The sequence below is a fragment of the Lipophrys pholis genome (assembly GCF_963383615.2).
Source record: "Lipophrys pholis genome assembly, chromosome: 6".
Taxonomy (NCBI): domain Eukaryota; kingdom Metazoa; phylum Chordata; class Actinopteri; order Blenniiformes; family Blenniidae; genus Lipophrys; species Lipophrys pholis.
Window position 1 is genome coordinate 31195599 of NC_137629.1, and position 21973 is coordinate 31217571.

At 42.5% G+C, this 21973-nt stretch overlaps 2 protein-coding genes across 2 annotated transcripts in view; one reads left to right on the forward strand and one right to left on the reverse strand.

The window, feature by feature from the left end:
- Positions 1-120: 120 nt before the first annotated feature.
- Positions 121-11486, reverse strand: slc49a3 (solute carrier family 49 member 3). The gene is made up of 10 exons (XM_080465869.1): positions 11089-11486; positions 6650-6808; positions 6094-6310; positions 5620-5696; positions 4558-4695; positions 3242-3358; positions 2632-2784; positions 1792-1949; positions 1606-1709; positions 121-1043 (listed from the first exon to the last, which is right to left on the reverse strand). The coding sequence occupies exons 1-10, from the start codon at positions 11242-11244 to the stop codon at positions 880-882; spliced, it is 1443 nt and encodes a 480-aa protein (XP_080321995.1). The 5' UTR covers positions 11245-11486; the 3' UTR covers positions 121-879.
- A 4281-nt stretch (positions 11487-15767) lies between these two features.
- Positions 15768-21973, forward strand: part of pcgf3 (polycomb group ring finger 3) — a 61549-nt gene continuing 55343 nt past the window's right edge. The window contains exon 1 of the mRNA XM_080466097.1: positions 15768-15908. The gene's annotated coding sequence lies outside the window, so the exon portion shown is untranslated. The remainder of the gene's footprint in view (positions 15909-21973) is intronic.

The following is a 21973-nucleotide window of genomic DNA, read 5'->3' on the forward strand; positions in this document are numbered from 1 at the left end:
AAGCTTCACCTTCATTCTAGTACAGGGGTCTGCAACCTGCGGCTCCATGAAGCCGTCAGCAGGTCTCATGGAAATGAACATTTTTTTTAAATTTTTATTTTCTTTTCTTTCCACGCTGGTTTTCAAAAATGTCTGAGTGTCCAACAGCTAAAAGGAAAAACTGCTGAGTCAGCAATAGCTTCGACGAAAAGAAAAACAAGGTCATTAACCTTATTTTCTGTATAACAATTGTTGATGTTTATTTTTCTTTATTTCAGAGAATTTGCCAATTTTGTGGCTCGTGAAAACAGCTCTTCTGGCCATAGAGGTTGCAGACCCCTATTCAAGTATTAAATCTGTCTGTGTTCCACTGACACCAGAGGTGTCAAACATGTGGCCTTTGGGCCGGAACCAGAACAGGAACACGGCTCAATCTGGCCCGAGGCACTTGTCCATCAGTGATCACACAGTTTCCAGTGAAATACTATCAAAACTAAACCTGCACAAAATCCTGTTTTGAGAAAATACAGACTTCTGGTCATATTATTCTGAGGAAGAAAAATTGATAATACAAAAGAGTTTGTTGAAAGTACCTTGAGTTTTGAAAAGAAAACCTTAAAGCCGGTCAAGTATTTCCACTCTGTGGCCCCTAAATTAAACCACAGTTGAACTCAACAGTGCAATAGTTAGTATTTTTGGTCTGACATACTTTTTTAGTTACTAGTGAGAAATACATAAAAAAAGTTTTAGAAAAATATCTGAATACATTTTTTTTTTTTTTTTAAGTACACATTCACACAAGTTGTGTTTGAACCCGACATTGTCGCAAAGTTCATTAATGCTTCAATCCGCCACAATAAAAAAATTAAACAAACATAAAAGTGAGGTCCATGAAACGCTTCAGTCGCTCGGCGCGTCGCACTCGCCGCCGCTCGCGGTGACTCTCTGCTCGGCCTGGTATTCGGCTTGTTGTTCGGCCTCCAGGCGGCGGTAGCGAGTGTGGAAGAGGAGCACAAAGCAGCAGCTGGACAGAGCGCACAGGCCGCCCATCACCATCATGGGTACTGGCGGGGGGGGGGAGACGCAGGGGAGATGCTCAAGAGATTTTCAAGAGTTTCTACCTGCTTTGTAGTTATTTAAAAAATATATTTTTTAAATGGTGACGCACAAAAACCAAATATCAAACGTAGATATTCTAAAATTAATCTACCTTCTTAGTAGGAATGAATTGATTCTAAACGTTAATTTACATCCTTTCACTTAGCGACTAAAGATAAATTAGTAGCTACAATGATCCATTGTTGATCTTACTCTGGAGGGCTGGGCGATTTGGCCTAAAGAGAAAAATATGATTTTTTTAAAGAAAAATTTCGATTTGATTTTCGATTTTTTTTTTCTCAATGCACTTAAAAAAAGTGCAACTTTATTGCAGAGATTGTGCTAAAATGCATGTAAACAATCCCAAAATAAAAAGTAAATGAGGCTCCATCATTCAACAAATTCAAGCTTTAACCAGATTTAAGCAAAAATGCAACAGTGACTACGGAAACCCACAAGGACTGAGAACTATGGCTTGGAGCAGGCAGTGCCAGGGTCGCCCTGAGGTTTAATGGCGGTGTGACTTACGTTTCCAGCTCAGGACTGCGTCGCCGCAGGTGGACAGAGGAGATTCGGTGAGCCGCTTGGTCAAAGCTTGCAGGAGGAGGATGTAGAGGACGGACAGCACCTGTCTGCAAGGCGACACAAACAGTCAGTGAAGGCGACGACACAAGGTGACGTTCACCCGTCGGCCTGCGGGGGCAGCAGCAGTACCCCGACACGAAGATGAGCCCGGCCGACGTGGCTTCCCCCACCGGATACGTGCTTTCCACCGCCAGCTCCATCGCCACCGGGTAGATGGAGAAGCCGAAGAAGCCGAAGAGAGAGCAGACGGCGGCGACGGCGACTTTCTGCTGAGGCATCAGAGACACCTGAGAGGAGAGGAGAGGAGAGGAGAGGAGAGGAGAGGAGAGCAGAGCAGACATCATCCATCACTGAGAGACGTTTTGCATTCACACAGCAGTGTTTACACAGAAATGGCAGAAAAGCTGAAAACAATGTAGTTTTCATGCTGGGCCACTAGTGGGTGCTGTTGTTTGTCTTTGTGATGAAACCACACACGCGCAGCACAGAACAATCCACTGTAAACATTAACAACGGAGTTCGATTAATCTCCCTCTACTGAGCATGTGCAGAAGAACTATTTAACACAGCCGTGGTGCGCACGGTACAACGTAGCAGCATTTTCAAAAAGTTGCGTCATCCCCCGTTTCCACAGAGTCGGTCGGAGTGTTTCCAGACAGTTCAGATGTCAGTGGCTCCGAGCACCGTTGTCATGGAAACAGACACCCAGAACACAATGAGTTTCCCGATTTTCAGCTGTTGCCATGTTGTTGTTATTCTCCATCTACTCGCACGCACAACTATTTTATACGGCCGCGGTGCGCATGAGCAGTAGCAGCGTTTCCACCGTCTGCATGGAAACGGATTCGGACCGTTTCCATGTAGACCCCTCTCCACCCCCCACCCCCGCAGGAGACGTTCAGCAGAAGAACCGCTCTCTCTGGGGTTGAAGCTCGAAGTGAAGGCGGCTGCACCGTCTTGTGATCTCACCACTGAGAAGGCGACGCACGCCAGAGCCGAGAGGCTCATGTTGACCTTCGTCACTTCGGTGAACTTCCTCGTCTTGTCCACGTAGAGGCCGAGCACGCCGGCGCCGACGATGCCGAACACGATGAAGAGAGCGCCGCACAGGCCGGCGAAGTCCTGCAAGCAGTCGCAGTTCCGACCGTCATCAAAACAACGTCTTGGTTTAAAGACTTCACCCCGAAAAACACTGGATTTACTCAAATCTGGACGACTGAGACTCGGTTAAGATTCTCTGGAAGCTTTCATAAGCAAGTCATTGTTTTTTTTTTAAACAGCATTTAATATGAACTATTTATCAAATTAAATAAAGAGAATAAAATCAGAATACATGTCATTTTTTAATTATTCTAAAATAAAGTTTTAATGATTATTTAACAAACTATGAGGTAACCTCTCCAGACTTGCTTCATCTGAGTCATTTTCTAATAAAACAAAATCCCAATATCGCGTAGAAACGTGTGTATTTACAATTAAAAGGATATTTATGCCAAAAAAAAGAAACAATATGAAATGATGTTGTTATCTGCACTAAATTTCCCTAATTATAATCTCTTGTAATACAACAAGTACTTACATTGGTGTATCCTTTCACACACAGGACTTGCTCCAGCAGCGTGGAGAAGCAGGTGAAAACAGCGATGCCGGAGCCGAAGCAGAGCAGCAGGACGAGGTACGCCTTGTTTGTCAGAAGCTGCGCAGGAAACAAGCAAAAGCAGATTGGACAGTTTGTGAGAGGAAACAAGACACACTTTGATTACTGTACAGATACTATACTGTACTGTACTATACAGATGGTAATATATCGACTGTGGTGGTGAGATTAGTTCAGTTTCCATAGACTTCTGCTGCATTCTGACTGTTTTTATTGTTTTTAGACTAGTTTGATAACATTAAGGTGGTGATCTTTCACCGATATCTCAGCTCGGGTCTCACTGTTGTGTTGTGTCCGATACTCTTGGGAAAGTTTCATTAAAAACTGGCTTTATGTTGAGAATGCAGTAATTTTCAGGAGTAATTTTTTTTTTCTTTTTGTGAAAATATACATTTTCATAACGTATACTCTGCACCACAACAAAGAAACACTGGAAAAGTTAAAATTCTAAAGCTTGGAATGCCACTATTTTACCCGCTCAACATGAGATTAGACTATTATTATTATTATTAGACTGATCTAACAGGAGTTGGAGTGACACTGATAATAGATGATTCTCATGATCACCTTGTTCCAACTCTCGACTCAAGTCTCTAAAAGAGGAAGAAATACCATCCACCCATCCATCCATCCAACCATCCATCCACCCACCCACCCATCCATCCATCCATCCACCCATCCATCCACCCACCCATCCATCCAGCCATCCACCCACCCATCCATCCATCCATCCAGCCATTCATCCATCCACCCAACCAACCATCCATCCCTCCATCTAACCATCAATATATCCACCATCCATCCATCCATCATTCCATCCATCCATTCCTCCATATATCCATCATCTAACCAACCATCCATCCAACCATCCCTCCATCCATCCATCCATTCAACCAACCATCCATCCAACCATCAATATATCCATCATCTATCCAACCATCCATCCAACCATCCCTCCATCCATCGATCCATCCACCCAACCAACCAACTATCCATCCAACCATCCATCCATCCCTCCACCCAACCATCAATATATCCATCACCTATCCAACCATCCATCCATCCATCCATCCATCCATCCATCCATCCATCCAAGAAATACCCACACACAACCTTCAATAGCACAAGATCAATCAACAATATAAAAAAGGAAACAAACAGTGACTTAAGACAACTTTGGTTAAAAAACATGTAACAAGTGTAAAATAATTCTTATCAGATTCTTGTCGTTTCCTCACCAGTTTGATTCCCTGTATAAACGGCTCCGATCCGGCGGACTCTGCGCTCGCCGATGGCGGCGTCGGGGGGGTGCTGGTCCGTAATCCCACTGTTGCTAGGAGACAGACGATGCACGGTGGGATTGCATAGGCAAGCAGCTAGAGGAGGAGAGAAAACACATGTAATGTGGTGATAAACGAGTGTTAACACCTTAAATCAAAGACCATTTCTCATCATTAGCAAGGCCAGGTGACTGCAGATAAGAGTTTCATTCCCACGACTCCCCGCAGGGACCCGGGAAATCTAAAGCAGCGGAGGGTTTTATTTGTTTTGTGTTTTACTTTGGATTTATTGAGGCGTTGAAGTGGAGCGGGCTGGAGGAGAGGAGGCATTAAACAGAATCACAGCAACTCTGAAGGCTCGGCAACAAGACGACTTAATGAAGCACATTCATCTGAAAATGTGTTGAAAAAAGGCTGATTGCTTTAGTTCTGCTTCCATCCATTCATCCATCCATCTATCATCCATCCATCTACCTACCATCCATCCATCTATCATCCATCTACCTACTATCCATCCATCTATCCATCATCAATCCACATCCATCTACCCACCATCCATCCATCTATTCAGTGATCATCGATCCATCCACTCATCATCCGTTTATCCATCCATCCATCCATCCATCCATCCATCCATCCATCCATCCATGCATTCACCCAATATCCATCTATCCATCCATCCATCATTTACCCACTCATCATCCACCCAGCATCCATCCATGCATCCATCCAGTGACCTGAGTAAAATGGATGTGAATAAAGAATCTTCCTTTAGCTGAAAAAAGGTCACAATCTGAGTAATTTGATTTAAAGTGTTTTAAACCTCACAGAAATCCAACCATTTTGGTGAACCTCCCTATTTTTCGTCAGTGATAGAAACACACACTGACTGGATTTCCACAGACATTGATGGGAAAAAAGTGAATTAATGTCTACCAATAAATCAATTTCCTGATGAATGCCAAAAGAGTGTGTGAGTGACACTGAAGCTCAGAGACGTTCAGCGGGTCAGGATCTCACCAGAGTGGGGATTTGGTCGGACGTTCTCACCACCAGGGGAGAAATGATGTTGGCCAGCAGGATGCCCAGAGGATTGGCTGTGAGAGGAAAGGGGAAACGTAACTGTGTGTCCTTCTGCTTTCTGTTCTGCAGTGAGCATCAGCACAGTCTGATACCACTTTTTATTCTCTGTTAAAACCTGTGAAAGCAGAATATCTTCTCGTCAGTGTGATCTGTCGTACTCTCCTCTTTGCTTCATTGTTATTGGGATATAAATATCTTACCAATGTGGCTCATTAATAAAACTATCACTCTGTGAATTGACACTGAGCAAACATAACAGGGGACACCAAATACGGCAAATAAAAAGCTATAATATTCACTCTAATGAAACAAAGCTTCATTTCACAATGTTGTGTTATGTTTCTTAAATTAGACCCGGTGGTAAACCTTTACTTCTTGTGCTGTGAAGGATGTGGCTACTTTTCACCTCACCCATGGACGCCACCATGTTGGCGGTGGCCCGCTGATGGTCGGGAAACCACAGAGCAGCCAGCTTGGTGGGGGCGAAAATCATCAGGGGCTGAGCCATGGCGCCGAGGGTCTGGCCGAGCATGACCGCTCCGTACTGGGCCTCGGCGTCCGCTCTCGCCGCTGAGCCGATGTAGCGAATTATGGCGCCAAACATGTTCAACCAGGAGCCTAAGATTAACTGGAAAGTAAAGATGGAGGCGTGAAAAAACATGCCGGCATTCAAATGAAGAGGCGACCAATCAGGGCATTTATAGTGATGACATCATTTATACTCTTAATACTAACTCAGTGTAATCATAACAAAGTCAAAACAATTGTGTGACAATTAAATCCTCATTTGTTTCATGTTGCTCTTCTTGTTTCACGCCTCTTATATGAGTGAAAGCTCTTCTTAGTTCCACTTCCAACATCCTCACAACTGAACTGGTTTTACTGGTTTTCACTCAAACACAAACCGCCTCCACCACTTCAGCTGACACGCCGTAAAAAGTCGAGGGATCCCTGGTAAACGTCTCACCGTGATCCGTAACCCGAGTGTGTCCAGCATCCAGGTGGCGCCGAAGCTGAGCGGGATGGCCACCACCATGAAGACCAGCGACAAATAGTTGACCCTGTCCAGACTGACCCTCAAGTACTGAGCAGTCTGATCGGCTACCGGGGCGAAGGTGATCCATATCTGTGAAGACGGAGAAGAAGTTCCAGAGAAAAATGAGACCAATTATGAAAAACCTGTGGAGTCCTGAGTAACTTCCACTTTATCTCAATTCTATTTTCCTACGTGATACGAGTCGGCATATCTTTAGTCGAAAATTTCCAAAACAAAGTGATGAATATTTACCAATAAGACGTAGAGCAGCGGTCTTCAACCCGTCAATTGAGATCGGCGGGTAGATCTTTGCACAGTTAAAAGCCGATCTTTTTCATGCAAATCTCTGATTGGAGACAGAGCTACCGGCATGTGAACCAACGAAGAAGAAGGCGCTTGGCATGGCTGCCAATCGAGATGGCGGAAAAACGTGACTTTTTGTTCACATTGGTTAAAGACAAACTTATGTGCCTCATCTGCCACCGTCTACTGCTCTTCCTAAGAGAGTAACTTGGAGTGTCACCAAGCCACAAACCACGGAAAGTTCAGCGTTAGAAAATGTTAGAAATTATGAAAAATCATTAGAAAAATATATTCAGAGTGTCATGACGACCAGTTTATATTCTCCTGGGACTTGGTCGTTTTATTTTGACAGTCGCCGTAACAACAATCCAACTTGGTCGTCTGTCTATATGAATGTTTATGTTCTCACCGTTAGTGTGCGTGGCCTCATTACACAAACAAACAGCAGCACCCACTAGTGGTCCAACATGAAAACTACATAGTTTTCAGCGTGTCTGCCATGTAAAAAGACAAAGCTTTCACAACTTTTCCGTTTAAATGCAAAACGCTGCCGCAAATTTTTTCGGAAACAAAAACACAAAAACAATATATTTTAACTTGAAACACCGTGTAAACGCACATAGAAGAAGCTGTTTATGGTAGGATGGTGTGATAGTCGTAGCCGAGGCCAGGCAAGACCTCACTTCTTCCACAAAGCATCACACCCCCTTAATAAATCAGTTTTTACTCTCGTAACGGTGGCAGGAGCACAAAGGGTGGAGATGGTCTGTTCTGACCTCCGTGAACAATGAAGTATTTTAAATGTATGCAGCTAACATGACTCAGAGCAGTCAGCTGGTCTGGACACACAGAGCCGGCGTTGTGCTCCACACTGAGGTGCATTCCACGCATTGTGCTTATTCTCACTTTTCGCCACCTGATTAGGTGTATTGTAGTAAAAAACAAGAACAATATGTTTCAGACACGCATGTTTATTGGTTTAAGATGAACATATGAGGTGTTCCAATGAATGGATGATTTAGTATTGATAGTTTTTCCACATAGTAAAATAATTTCTATGATTTTTAGAAAATCACTTTCATTTAAACCAGTTTCTAACTGAATAATTCTTATATAGCTTTGAACAGTTTTACACAACAAACTACTTCCCACTGAGATACAGCCGTTGTTTATTGTCAGATTAAGGCCTCGTTTATTCAACAACGTTTCAGGTGAAAATGCTTTGTTTTTACATTTGCGTTTCAGAAAACTCGTGCGTTTACACGGCAAAGTTTTGAAAACGGTGTCCGTTTTCAAAGGAAATGGCAGAAACGCTTAAAATGATGTAGTTAGCATGCCGGGCCACTAGTGGGAGCTGGTGATTATGTTTGTAAAGAAACCACACACACATACGCACAGAGAACAACATGCTCTAGACATCATGCATGTACAGAAGAACTATTCATTGTGGCCGCGGTGCGACTGCGCATCGGCAGCATTTCTGTAAAGTCGCATTTTTTTTAACTGTTTCCATGTAGACAGAGTCAAAGCTTTTTCAAAAAGTTGAGTTTCCTGTGGCTCTGAGCGCCGTTGTCATTTAAACAGACACTCAAAACGCAATGGAAGTTTACGTTGAAAACGTTGTATATATATATATATATATATATGGGTCTCAAATATTGTAACTTTGGATGTCTTGTTAAATTTTGACGATCAGTTGGTCTGGCGGCTGTTTTAATTTAGGCACTACAGCAGTAAAGAAAATAAAAAAAATCTTTTTTTTCTACCTAAATAAAAATACATGAAGATTTTCTGTGCAAGTGAAACTAAAAACATCATCTGCTTACAGAATCTTCGGTCTCAACTTCAGTGGCGATGAAGCTGTCAAGCAGTTGAAAAGCGTTTTAAAAATCCAGCATTCAGTCACAGTTTTGATGACACGTTCACTGATCTTATGCGATGAGGCATTAGTTACTTGATGGTCAGTGCATGTGTGTTCTGTGAGTTGTTCCACTTCTTTCCTAATCATCAGTGAACATTAGCATACAATGACTCTGGTCATACAAGCGCCCCACTACAGGTTGATTAGGACTCCTGACCCCTCAGCAGGCCCATTGATGTCACACGGATTGATGAGTAACCGGCCCATCAGCTGTTATTTGCCACGTTATGAACGACTCTCAACCAGCTGAGCTTCTTTTGTGAGCGGGGAAACACCAGCGCCCTGCACAACAATGGCCCCCGCAGAGAGCATGAGTCCCACCGGGGGTGGGGGGCAGAGAATGGGTGAGGACGGAGGCTCAGCTTTCACGGGCTTGAGAGAGCAGCACGCTTTACTATGAATACATCTCCGGGGATTGATCACACGCTACACACACACACACACACACACACACACACACACACACACACACACACACACACACACACACACACACACCACATGTCATCTACCTGCACCGCTTTACACAAGAAGACTCTGATGCAACAAGGTGAAACACAAAGAGACCAAACGAATGTCAGGTGGTTTGCAATTAGAGGCGAGTAGAAAACACACACAAGTCAGTATATATCACAAGTCAGCCAACGTGGTTGTGTTGGCACAAAAAATAAAAAAATCTGCTCCCATGTTGTCAGTGTGATTGAGTTCTACAGCTCGTCCCATAAATACTTAAATCTTTACAAATTGGACACTGTGTAAAAGTGTATTACGCGATGTATTACTGAAAAGACTTGCTACAACAACGTCGTCACTCTTAGAGGGTTGTTTTAATACCTTTATATAAACTGTGAATAAATAGTTAAGGAGTAAGCTGGAACCTTAACTCAAAACTTGTTCGAATGAGTCATTGAGACTCACCAATATAAAAAAAAATTAAAAAATCACTTCTGCTTAATATATAAATAACATTTCATTCTTCACACTACAAACTCTCATGACTCTTGATTTTTTTTTTTTTCAATTCTGATGGGAACCTTCACTCTAAAGCATCTAGATCAAATGGTATATAAAATATTATTCAAAAAGATACAGATGAAAACTTTACTCCAGTATGGAAGAAAGAGGTACAATAAAGAAATTTTATTATTTTAAGGTAAAATCCCTGTTTGGGCTCGGTCATTGTAGACTCTCTTTTAGGGTTGCAAATTTAGGCCCCATTTAAATGACAACGTTTTAAAAACAATGTCTGTTTACACAGAAACAGCAGAAATGCTAAAAAGGATGCAGTTTTCATGTTGGGCCACTAGTGGGAGCTGTTGTTTGTTTTTGTAATGGAACCACACACACAGATGCGTGACAACAATACGCTAGAAACATTAACAATGAACAGACGGTGACGTTGGGTGTTATAGTTATAAGTTGTTCTAGTTTACCCGATTTACATGAAGATGGGGGCATTTTCAAAAAGTTCCACCTTGGCAGCCGTTTCTAAAAACATGAAAATGTCCCGTTTTTACTTGAAAATGTTGTGCAATATCCAGAGACTCAGTAAATGAATAAATAATATATTTATTAATGTTTTCATTTACATTTTTTAGTGTTGGTTTATTACAATAATATAATTACAGAGAAAAGACTGCATTTAAAAAAACCAATGCATATACTTGTGCTTTATTTTAAAGTTCCTCTACCAGAATCCAAACTGGAAAAATTGTAATATTTCGGATCCAGTTCAGAGCTGCTATGAGCATGCCAAACCTGTAGGGGGCAGTGTAGCTAAGTTTATGTGTAAATGCGCAGCCCAAACGCACAGAAATATCACAGTTTTTTTCCCTCAAATACCCAGGTACTGTAAACATGGCCACAGACTAGTTTTAATCGGCTTTGTGAGATCACGCTTGGGACCAGATTGAACTCCCGGGCGTCCCACTTTTGGTCCGCGGGCTTCATGTTTGACACAAACTCCCACTTTTATGGAAATCAGTAGTTTCGCTTTCGGTGTCACCTGACCTTTGAGACACTTTCAGAACTGTGTCACTAATACTGTCCAACATCACTACAGTTCGATTTTTAGCCCGAAGACGCAACATTTCGCCCGGAAAAACACATTTTAACGCAGTTAAAGAAGAATTTGTGGTAAACTCACCGTGGCGTTGGAGCAGTTTAACAAACACAACACCAGCAGGACGAACCAGCGGGTCTTGTAAGCTTTGAATAAAAGCAGTTTCCTTAGTTCCAGGTTCGGTTTTCTGAGAAGAGTGGTGGAAACTTCCTCAGTCTCTGAAAAGTCACCATCATCCATCTTTAAAGATCGTTAGCTTAATCTGGACGGTAACACACTGTACATAGCGGCCATCGTTAAGGGTTTTGCCGTTAACAGGTCGTTGAAGGCTGTGACATCGACGGGAGCCCTTTGAAAACGAGCTGCCGATCCATACTGTTGGTTTTTGATGTGCTGAAATGTGATTTCAGTTCGTAAATCGGAGCCGGTAAAGTGGTTGGAAGGCTGGAGCGACTCCCTTCAGACAGAAGGCGTTACTGTACAAAGATCGTCTAAATGAGACGATGGACCGCGACACTCACACGGGTGAGTTAAAATGCACTCCTCTTAATCCATATTCATCCTCATTCACCTTCAAGGCTGATCTCATTTAAATAGTTCTCCTTATCTCACTCATACTGCAGCGATACATCCAATTAACTCAAGGAAATTAACATTACAACGACAAGTGAAAATAAAAAACCCCCACATGAGCAAGCTTGGATGTGGAAAAATGTACTTTCTAAAAAGAAGTAAACGGATTCACACATGTGGCCGCCATGCAAGGTGAAGCAAATTGGGGTTCAGTGTCTTGCTCAAGGACACTTCGACATGTGGCCAGGGGCAGATGGGGAATCAAACCTCCCACTCTACCAACCAGCCAAAGTTACACTGATCTAAAATGTGCTTGACACCGCTGGTAAAGGATAGGAGGTAATGATAAGATTTATCGATTCTCATTTGACAATGAAACCTGCAGCATTGGGTTGAGATTCACTCCGGAGCAGATCGAAAACGTGACATTCATGCACGTGTTTCTACATATTGGTCATATTTCCTCCCTTTGCAGTTATTGCAAGTTGCCCTGTTGTTGTCACGTCTCATGAAATGGAACCAAACTGTCGGGCATTTGTGCCACTTGGACGCCATGTTTCCTGCTGGCTGCACTGGTGAAGGACGTCGTGGTGACGTAAGGGAATCTTTTGTGCGAAATTGTGAAATGATTCCAAGGAGTTGAAACGCTTGGAACCGGTTCTTGTCGATTCCCATCCCGACCCTGGAGCGAACGTAACCATGTCACTAACGGTGGTTATCAATGTGTTACATCTAAAAGTACTAATAACTCATTAATCTCACGTTCTTCACAACACTGCCGGGTAGTGAAGATAAAAAATAAAAAAAAGGGTGGAGATACACAAACAAGCCACATAATGCAGATCAAGGTTAGGATTGAACAGAAACTCTCAGATCCAGGAAAGTACAGAGAGGAAAAAATTATGAAAATACTCACGGTATAGTTTCTTAGGGCCTGTCCACAAGAGAACGCCGTTTCATGTAAACGCATCATTTTTGGCTGATCATCAACACGACACTGCATTTCAGGAGCCTGAAACAGTTTTTTTTGTTAAACGAGTTTCCAAAGGGGAAATTTTCTGTGTAGACGGACATCGTTTTCTGAACTTTTACCGTGTGAACGTGAAACTTTCCTGAAACGAGAAAAACAAAAACTTCTTTCTTTCTTTCTTGGAGCGGTGGGAATGGTATGGACTAGTTGGAACCAGCAGAGGGCGGTAGTGCAACTTCACAAACGCCAACTGCCATTGAAACCAAGTGAAGAAGAAGAAGAAGAAGAGAATACAAAAACTATGCGTTTTCACATGAAACGTTGTCGTGTGAACGGGGCCTGAGATGAACGAGGAGCCTCTATGTTTACCATAAATAATCTGCACTAATGTGGTGAACGCACGTCCTCGTCATGAGCGTTTGTCTCGGCTCACCCTGATTCTCACACATCCACGCCGACAGATCTGGAAGCAACTCTCGTAACGACAAAAACACCCTGACGTATGAAGAGATGAAGTTTTTGGAATTGATTGACGACGTCCTCAGTCACTTTAATGTTTCATGCTTTCCAGACAGTTTTTTTTTTTTTTTTGATCCACCTATTCGAGAGTATTTATCCAGAAGATTTCCCCTGCAGCGTGTGATCGCCTGTGAGCCGATGATCACACACATACATATAAAGGTCACATCCGGGGGACGACGCTCCAAATCAATTATTTACCAGGCAGCTGAGATTTAAAGTGAGCTGCGCCTGCTGTAATGTAAAACTGTGCGCTGGTGAGTCTAATAATTGGAGAGAAAATATATCAATGTGAACCGTAACCTCATACTTTATATATGAAGAAAGGAGGAAGCGGCACACTAATGTGCAGAAGCCCACATGTTAAAGTCGCTGGTTATGCAGAAAGACAAATTAATAAACATTTGGTTGAGTTTGTGGATTGAAACCCAAATGTAAATACGAGTGAGGCTCACGCGTTTCAATTTAAAGTCCATCTGTGCTTGTATTCACATTATGGATTATCTTTGCTTCTCTATTTTGCTGGGTTGCATAATAATTCTCCTTTGTGGGACTGCTCGGCAGGAGCAGAGTGGGAGCTCCTGGTTTCTGCAGCCTCTCTCACAGCACATGACAAAACGTCCCTCCTTTTTTTTTTTTTAACCCCTCTGTGTCTTTTCTTCCAAACTGTGCAGCTTTGATTCTTGTGAAACGGAGCAAAACTAAGATTTTTCCATATAAAAAAATGCATGCACACATATATGAATCCACAAAAAACATGCATTTGGCATGAATGTTAAGCTTTGTATGGATTTTCTTATGTGTCATTGCATATTGTAATAAAGTTTTTATAAACCAATGTTTATTCGCAAATCTAAATTTAGATTATATTCATTAGAAAAAACATTTTTCTGCATTAATCTGCTACCCTTGAATGTGTTTCCTACTCTTGTTGCTCTAAAATCATTCCTCTCATATTTGCATTTGTCCCAAAATGTCTTTCTCATTTAAGATAAGATAAGATAAGATATCCCTTTATTTATCTCGCATGTGGAGAAATTTGCAGTGGTACATCAGGATAGTACAGAGAAAGAAGCACACATAGCAGGAACTAAAAAAAAGCAAATAAAAATACAATATAATAGAAGAATATGCACACAGTGCCTATAGGTGTGGTCATGTACAGAATATGGGGTGGATGTATTGCACAAAAAAGCAGGTAAAAATACAATATGATAGAAGAATATGCACACGGTGCCTATAAGTGTGGACATGTACAGAGTATTTAAAGGTATAACTACAGTGTGAAATGACATATGTATATGCCGCATTTGTGAAATTAGAAATACCACAATTGTATTTACAGCTCCTAACTAATATGTAAAGGCCGTAATGACCTGGTTTATAACGACAATACTAACAAACAATAGTCAGATGAATTTTCTCCTTCTCGTTCTCTGGTGTTAGTGGATGTGGAGGTTTTTGATGGCTGCAGAGAAACTCCACTGATCAGGACTTTATTCCTGAGATTTGTTCATTCTTAATTTTGAGCTCCAGCGACTTTCTCTCCCTGATTCTCTATGATGTCTCCTGACTTATTTTTTCCTTGGTATTGTTTGGATTTCACTGTAGTTTCTGTTGTTTATTTTGCTTTATGCCAACCATGAAGTCCAAAATACATTGAATGGGAGTGGGAATCAAACAGTGTGATTTATTTTTCTGTGCATCAAAATTGCCATTTTTCAGTGGCTCACAACCTGTTTTATTCAAATACATTTTTTGTTTATGTAGCTCCAAATACAACACAGTGAAAACTCCAACAATTCAAATGACCTGTAATATATTTTAACTTCTTTTTGATTTTACTAAAATTTCCCAATACAATCTTTCCTTTTCAGGCTAATTTGTTAATAACTAAAATTTAATGTCCGAAAACAATTAATTGATAACATCAACCAACCCTAAACGAATCATTATCAATCACATTTGTTAAGTAAATAGGCCTGTGTAGTTGTTTTATTGACTTAACCTGGTTGAATCTGTCATTTCGGAAACACTCCTACCCCTTTCAGACATGTTCACTTAGGCATGTGTTATTTGTGTGTATGCATGTCCAGATAGGTGGGTGTATACTTGGATATGGATGATTTATTTTGTGTATGTGCACTTTCATAAAATCTAGATTTATTATCTCTGTGGATATGTCAGTATTTGTGTATATATATATATATATATAGAGAGAGAGAGAGAGAGAGAGAGAAAGAGAGATATGCATGCATTTCTACGTATATATATGCGTGGTGTCTATGTAAGTGTGCAGATCGATAGATAGATAGATAGATAGATAGATAGATAGATAGATAGATAGATAGATAGATAGATAGATATTATTCTTTTTGTATCTATCTCTATTTTGTATTTTTACATATCTGGAATCAATTAATACAAAAAAACTTGAACCTCTTTAATCTACAGGTAAAAGTGACTGATTGATTAACTGAATGATTTAAAACATTAATAAACACTTTGTTGACGTCGATGAAGCCACATCCTGAGTAAACTTCTTATAAACCGGGTTTCATCTCCTAAGTGTCATCCCATTAATTTTTAATGATTTTAAATATTAGTTGTCCTCGCTCACCCCTCACTCCCCCCCACCCCTCCCTCCCTCCCTCACTCCCTCCCCTTCCTTTCCCCTAACCACCTCCGGCTTGCCCGCACTGCGCATGCGCCCCGCCTCTCCAGGAGCGCTGCTTCGGCCTGTTCCGCGGCCGCTCGGTCATTTTCGCCTCTTTGTTTTACCGATAGTGGATTTAACTCGGATTCGACCCAACATCCAGCGGATTGTGCTGCTCCCGAACAGGTTAGTCCCCCCCGCCGCACTCGTCCCCGGCACGTTCGCCACCTCGGCGGATCCTCGGCCGCTTTACGGTCCCCGTCCGGCTCGTTTTTCTCCGCTCCTGTCTCTGTTCCTGCCTGGTGCTATACGGGGCATGCTGTACGTGTTGTTTTATGTGTCTCCGTGCTGGTGTATGGCGGCGCCGGGCCCTGCAGTTGCACACCGGGGGATGTGTGTGTATGCGTGTGTGTTTTTAAGGGGAGAAGTGAGCTGTGAAGGCAGGTTGAACACCCGAGCCGGGATGCACACGGTCGGCCGTGCCGGGGAGAGGAGGCTCCTGCAGCCGCCTCGCCGCCTGTCTCGTCATGTTTAAATGCTGTTGTTCCTCTGAAGCAGGCTGCACTTCTTCTCTCTTATTGAGCTGGAATGATCTTGAAGAAGACAAAAAAAAAAAAAAAAAACAACTCGTGGTCCAACACTGGGCTTAACATATTCTCTTCTGCAGTCCAAAGTTCAGTGTGTGTGGAGGATCTGCATGAGGTTTGAATTAAAGCAGGAGACAAAGTTGATGCATTCATTTTCCCAGGGTGGATGTCGTCCCTCACCACACTGCTGCTGCTGCTGCAGCAAGCCCTCTGTGACATTGTTAAAGAGGTGGGGAAAGCATGAAACAGATCATCCCACAAGTCTGTACATTACTATTTGTATGAAGAAAAAACCCCAACATGTATTGCACACAGGCTTCTGTTTCACCTGATGGACCAAACAGGACATTTCTGGAGTCGTTCAGAGGTTTTCTCAACTTTTTCCTCATCTGGGACTCTGTGCAGCCCCGAGCACACTGTGTGCGATTTGCAGGGCAACAAAAAAAAAAGAGATGTGTTTCTAGGTTAGATCAGATTGCAGTCTGAGCGTTAATGCCTGTCTTTTAAGGACATTTATTTATCTCTGACCGTGTTTGTTTTCCCACCCGGTTGCCTGACGAGAACGATGTGACTTCATCCTCAGCTGCTGGAGACAGAAAGTTTCTCTGTGATTGATTAAATCTGAGTTTTACTGGATTTCTCTGGTTGTGCCAAGTTTCATAGGGTGTCCCAGTTCACTATGCAACATGATGAATGAAGCTTACATGGCAGGTTTTAATTGAAATGCGAGGAATCTCACATGGAGTGGTTCAACTTGCCTCCTTTATAGCCGCTCTCTTTTGATTACAGGAGCAAATTTAAATATTTACACTGACAATTTAACCTTGGAAATCTAGCATCGGTGCATTCTGTGAGAAACTTTCACAGTCGACCTTGGCCATAAGCCGTGTGGTCTAGGATATCTTTTGATCGTCTCACCACAGACTGTCTGTCGCACTGAGCAGGCGCTCCTTGCAGAGATGGCGTTCGCAGTCTTGTTTCTGTAGTCAATAAGTGAGTTACACTGATGTCAGAAGCCGCTCCGAACAGCTGTGGACGGAATTAAAGAAGCGACGCTCCGAACACCGACTGATGTGCTTGTAGAAAACACCCACCTGATGCTGCTGTGTGATCACAAGAGGAAGGAGATGTACCTTTGGCAAAGGCCGTGTGAAGTAAAAAAAAATTGTCAGGCCTAAATCAGCAGTGAATTGACGCTCGTCTTCGTCACATCTTTTCATTGACTTGAAATGAACCTCATTGAGTCAATCTGAAAGCGACGCCATAGCACGTCTGACGGCTCTCTGACAGCTGAGTGTCTCTCGTCTTGCACTTTAAGGTCCCACATGACCCGGGCCGTTGCATCGCGCTTCACATCCTCTGCCAGCATCACCTCTCGTGTCCCAATTTCTGCTTACGCTGCACCGAGACCTCCAGTTGGTTACCTGCAGCTTTCCTCTTACAGTTGACCTCTGATCTGAGATCCCCAAACATCCAATGAGTCTAATAAAGAGCATCCAAGGAAAATCCATCTTTTCAACATCAAAACAAGCATCTCCACTCAAGTCCTCGCAGGCCGTCTGAGAAAACTGTCGGACCTACAAGACAGGCAGGCAGGATATGAGTCCTTAAGACCCTGTGCTGCCTGATAATGAGAAAGCCCGATCGTAACTGAAGTGACAGGAGATGTGTTTGTCTTATTCATGGACAGGAAATGGTCTCAGGCAGTTCCTTTTAAAAAAACAAACAAACCCAAAAAAAAAACAAGCCGCCGTGCAACGGTGGAGTCTCACACGTGTGCAACTTAAGAAGCAGTTCATATCCTCTGCTCCACTCTCACTTTCTCACACCTTGGCACTTTTTTAAAACCCGCAAGAAGAGATGATGAGTCGGTTCTGCGGAAAAATGGCTTTGTTTTGCACACAAATCGGCCTGTGTCACATAGCCACCGCGTCTTTATTCTCATGAAGAAAGGAATCAATGGTTTAAAAAGTCTTATTATTACCTTGGTCACACTAAAATGTAGAGTTCAGTGTACAGTGGGGACACATTTTTCTAGGTGTTGATGAAAAGAATAATAGGACACAGGCAGCTCCTTAGGAATAACATCCATCCATTCAATGTTTTCTCCACTTCACTTTTACACAACGCTCCACGAGGATAAATTCCTACATGTGTGAAGGGGACTTGGTCAAGCTCTCAGTCTCTCAGCTGCATATCAAATTAGTACCTTTCAAACTGAACCACCCTTTCTTCTAGCTCCACGTTTCCACCACCAGCCTCTTGGTTTGTGACCATGGACGTGTTGCCAATGGGGTCTTATTGAAATGAATAGTTGGTGGGGGCGCTGCCTCATTCATGTGGCACCACTGTCTGTGTGATCATGACTTGAATTTCCGGTTACTCAACCAGTAAAACCAGCCCAGGCAGTTCATTTCAAAGCCACAGATGTCCCAGGTTTAACAGAGTCGGGCTTTGTTTGACTGAACCGGCTCGACACACACACAGAAAAATAACTGGTGCCTTGAAATTGTTTATTTTAACTGAGGCATCTTAATTTGTTTTAATTTAACCGTTTGAGCTTGTCGACCACATCCTGATGAACAAGACATAAATACTTGAGTATAAATAAGAATAGAAATGTATACCGAATCTCTCTCCAGGTACTCAACTCATGCATGTTCGGATACTCACCGATCCAAAATCGTTCTTCTGTATGAACGTGTTCATTTGTAATTTTCTGTCCGCCGTGTTAACGGCACTAGAACGGACGGGTGAGGAACTGTAGCTTCCTGCCACCTTAAATTGGATTGAGGTGATGTAGATGATAGATGGGCGGATGGGAAATGTCAATGATAAAATCAGCCCCACACAACTTCCACCTTAATGGCAGGCTGGGGATTTACATATGTAGTTATGGATAGTTCTAATGTCTTTGCGAGCAGTTCTGCTCTGTATGTCGATGAAGTCTCTTTTTTTATTTTACCAAGTGACGCAGATTAAAAAAAAAAAAAAAAGAAGTAGAAGCTGCAGGTAAGACAGAGAGGAAAAGAAGTCGATGAGATTTGTCTGACTGACATTTGTATTTATAAGGACCCAGAATGTTTAACAGTATGTGGAGCGTGTTTTCAAGTTGTCGCTGCAAAGCTGCAATGAGGGAATGAGTTTGAAAGCACCAACGCTTGTTGGGAATAACCAGCTTTGTGCAGTTCAATGAAAAATTGCGTGTTTCATCTGATAAACTCTCCGTCTCTTTGTTGAAGTCATGCCGTCCCATCGGAGACGCGAGCAGCCCGCCGGATCCCGAGCAGGGTGTTTTTCAAAGTATTGCAAACTGTCGGGGTCGCCAAACGTTGCGTGAGAAAACTGTAAAATCGCAGAGGTAATCAAAGTACCGAAAAAGACCGGAAACCGGATAATAGAGCTCCTATCTGGGATACACATTTAAACACGAAGACCAAGGAGCCGTTACAATTACATCTAAACAATTGAATTTACATTTTTATTGCATCCAGTGCGAGTTCAGGGTCTTCAGTGCGGGAGTCTGGCTCAGCTTTAAGTAAACAACCCGTTCAGTTCGTCAGAACAAAGACAGATTACAATCAACTTAATCTAGTTATGTCATGAACGGCCCAAAAAAACCATCCCGGCCTCGCATAGTCAAGACACACACACACACACACACACGCACACATATCAGGACGTATAATTACAAGTAAGTCTGAAGAATAAACCAACAATTTTGTCAAAAGCTTACAGCTGTGGCTACATGGATTCAGACAGAAGGATTTGACAGCGAACCCTAAACCCTGAGAAAACCTTCCCTCACCGGGTCCTCACTGTAACGTCGGGTCATTTCTTCCTACCCTCCGTACCCTCCTGCTCTCAGGCTCTTATTTCGGCTTATTTCTTTAAAAAGAAAGTGTCTGTACTTTTGTGTCCTTACATGGATATGATATAACTCCGCCCCCCCCCCAAAAAAAACTCACATACTTTTCCACTTCTCTTTACACATTAAGCTTTTGTTCAAGGTATTTGTGGTCGTACAGAGATTAGTCCAGCGAGCATGTGACGGGATGTTTGCTGGTTTGAATCCTACTGGTGGCCCTTGAATCTTAATGCAAAAAAAGAAAAACTTGTGCTAAATCAAACCTATGTATCGTTCCACTAGTAGTACATTAACAATACCAGTTTTGGTTTTACTTTGTTTGTTCATAAAGAAATTTCAGCTTCCAGATCAGCACAGATTTCAAGCATGAGCCTCACTCTCATGCTTTCTGGTGTGACCGAGTCCTAAAATGTGTAAATATTGATATATAATCTTTACAAATTCCTGATATTCTTGAAACGACAATTAACTGAAACAAGCAGGAGTGGTTTGTGGGGGTTGACCGGACTTTCTTATGATTGAGTTAGCATGTGCTTCCAGTGCCAGCTTGACTCCCTGTACTCCATAATCCAACATGCTGAGGCCCAGTTTATATGACTTTTTCCAGAGAAAATGAAAATTTGTTTGTTATTTTGGGTGCTGAAGATGCACATTTTTGAAAACGGCTCCCAAGGCTGCACTTTTAAAAAAAAACGCCCCGTCTCTGTCGCCGTGTAAACGAGGGAAAATGCAGGTTTTTGATACGCTGCCACTACACATGTGCACCACGGCCATAGTAAGTAGTTCTTCTGCGCGTGAGCAGGTAGCGCGACGGTAACAACAATGGTCTAACATGTACGGGCAAAGTGTTCATGGTGTTCCTGCTTTTTGCTCTTTTGTCGGAGCGTTGACAAAACCCTGATTTTAATAAAGTGTGTAGTAAGCTACGGTGTGAACAAACTGGAGAAAAACCACTAAAGTGACCAATGACAGGCTCAGTGGAAATGATTCAGATCAAATTCTTAAACTTTAGTGGATTAGGTTTTTCTTCTTATACGTCAGTCTGAATATATTCGTGATGATCTACTTTCCCATGTTAATATCCGCACTGTGGATTGAAAAATCCTTCACTGAAGACTGAGGCAGCCCTTCTTTCTTGACTACGGTGAATTTATCTGAAGCATTAGGGGCACAGGACAGAATAGCAGATGTAAAATGAGTATAGACTTGCAGTGAATATTTCTGAGTGCGATTGGTCTGCGTGGCTCTGCAGATAAGATTCATGGTCTTGTTTGCGCTCTTGCTGATCGTATCTGTTTTATGTCAACATCTCAAAGACGTGCTTATCAACAGGTGGTGTGAATTGAAATGGTCTAACTTGTCTTGGTGTTGATTTAAAAAAAAAAAAAAACACAAAAAAAACACTGGCTGACAGATGCTGGACTGGATTCAAATGGAAGAAACTACAAACGAGAGGCAGTGATGGTTCACATCCCACCGCCGACGGCCTCTTTTGTTATAAGTTATCGAGTCTGTTCTCTGGACGGATCGATCAAGAGACGCCTTAAATGTGGAAGACACACTCAGACACATTAGTTGGTGTTCCTCCTAATTTGTAAAGCCCATTTTATCGTTGCTGGATGCTTCCTGCCTGGTGGCGGGCTGATAATAAAGACGAGCTGGGCGGCCTCCAGACTCACTTGATAGTTCAGCCAATTTAATGAAGACAGGAAGATGATGCACATTAACTGCAGGGATGCTGAGAGCTGGAGAGGTTTCTCCTTGTGATTTTCATCTGCCGGCAGCAGATGCAGCGT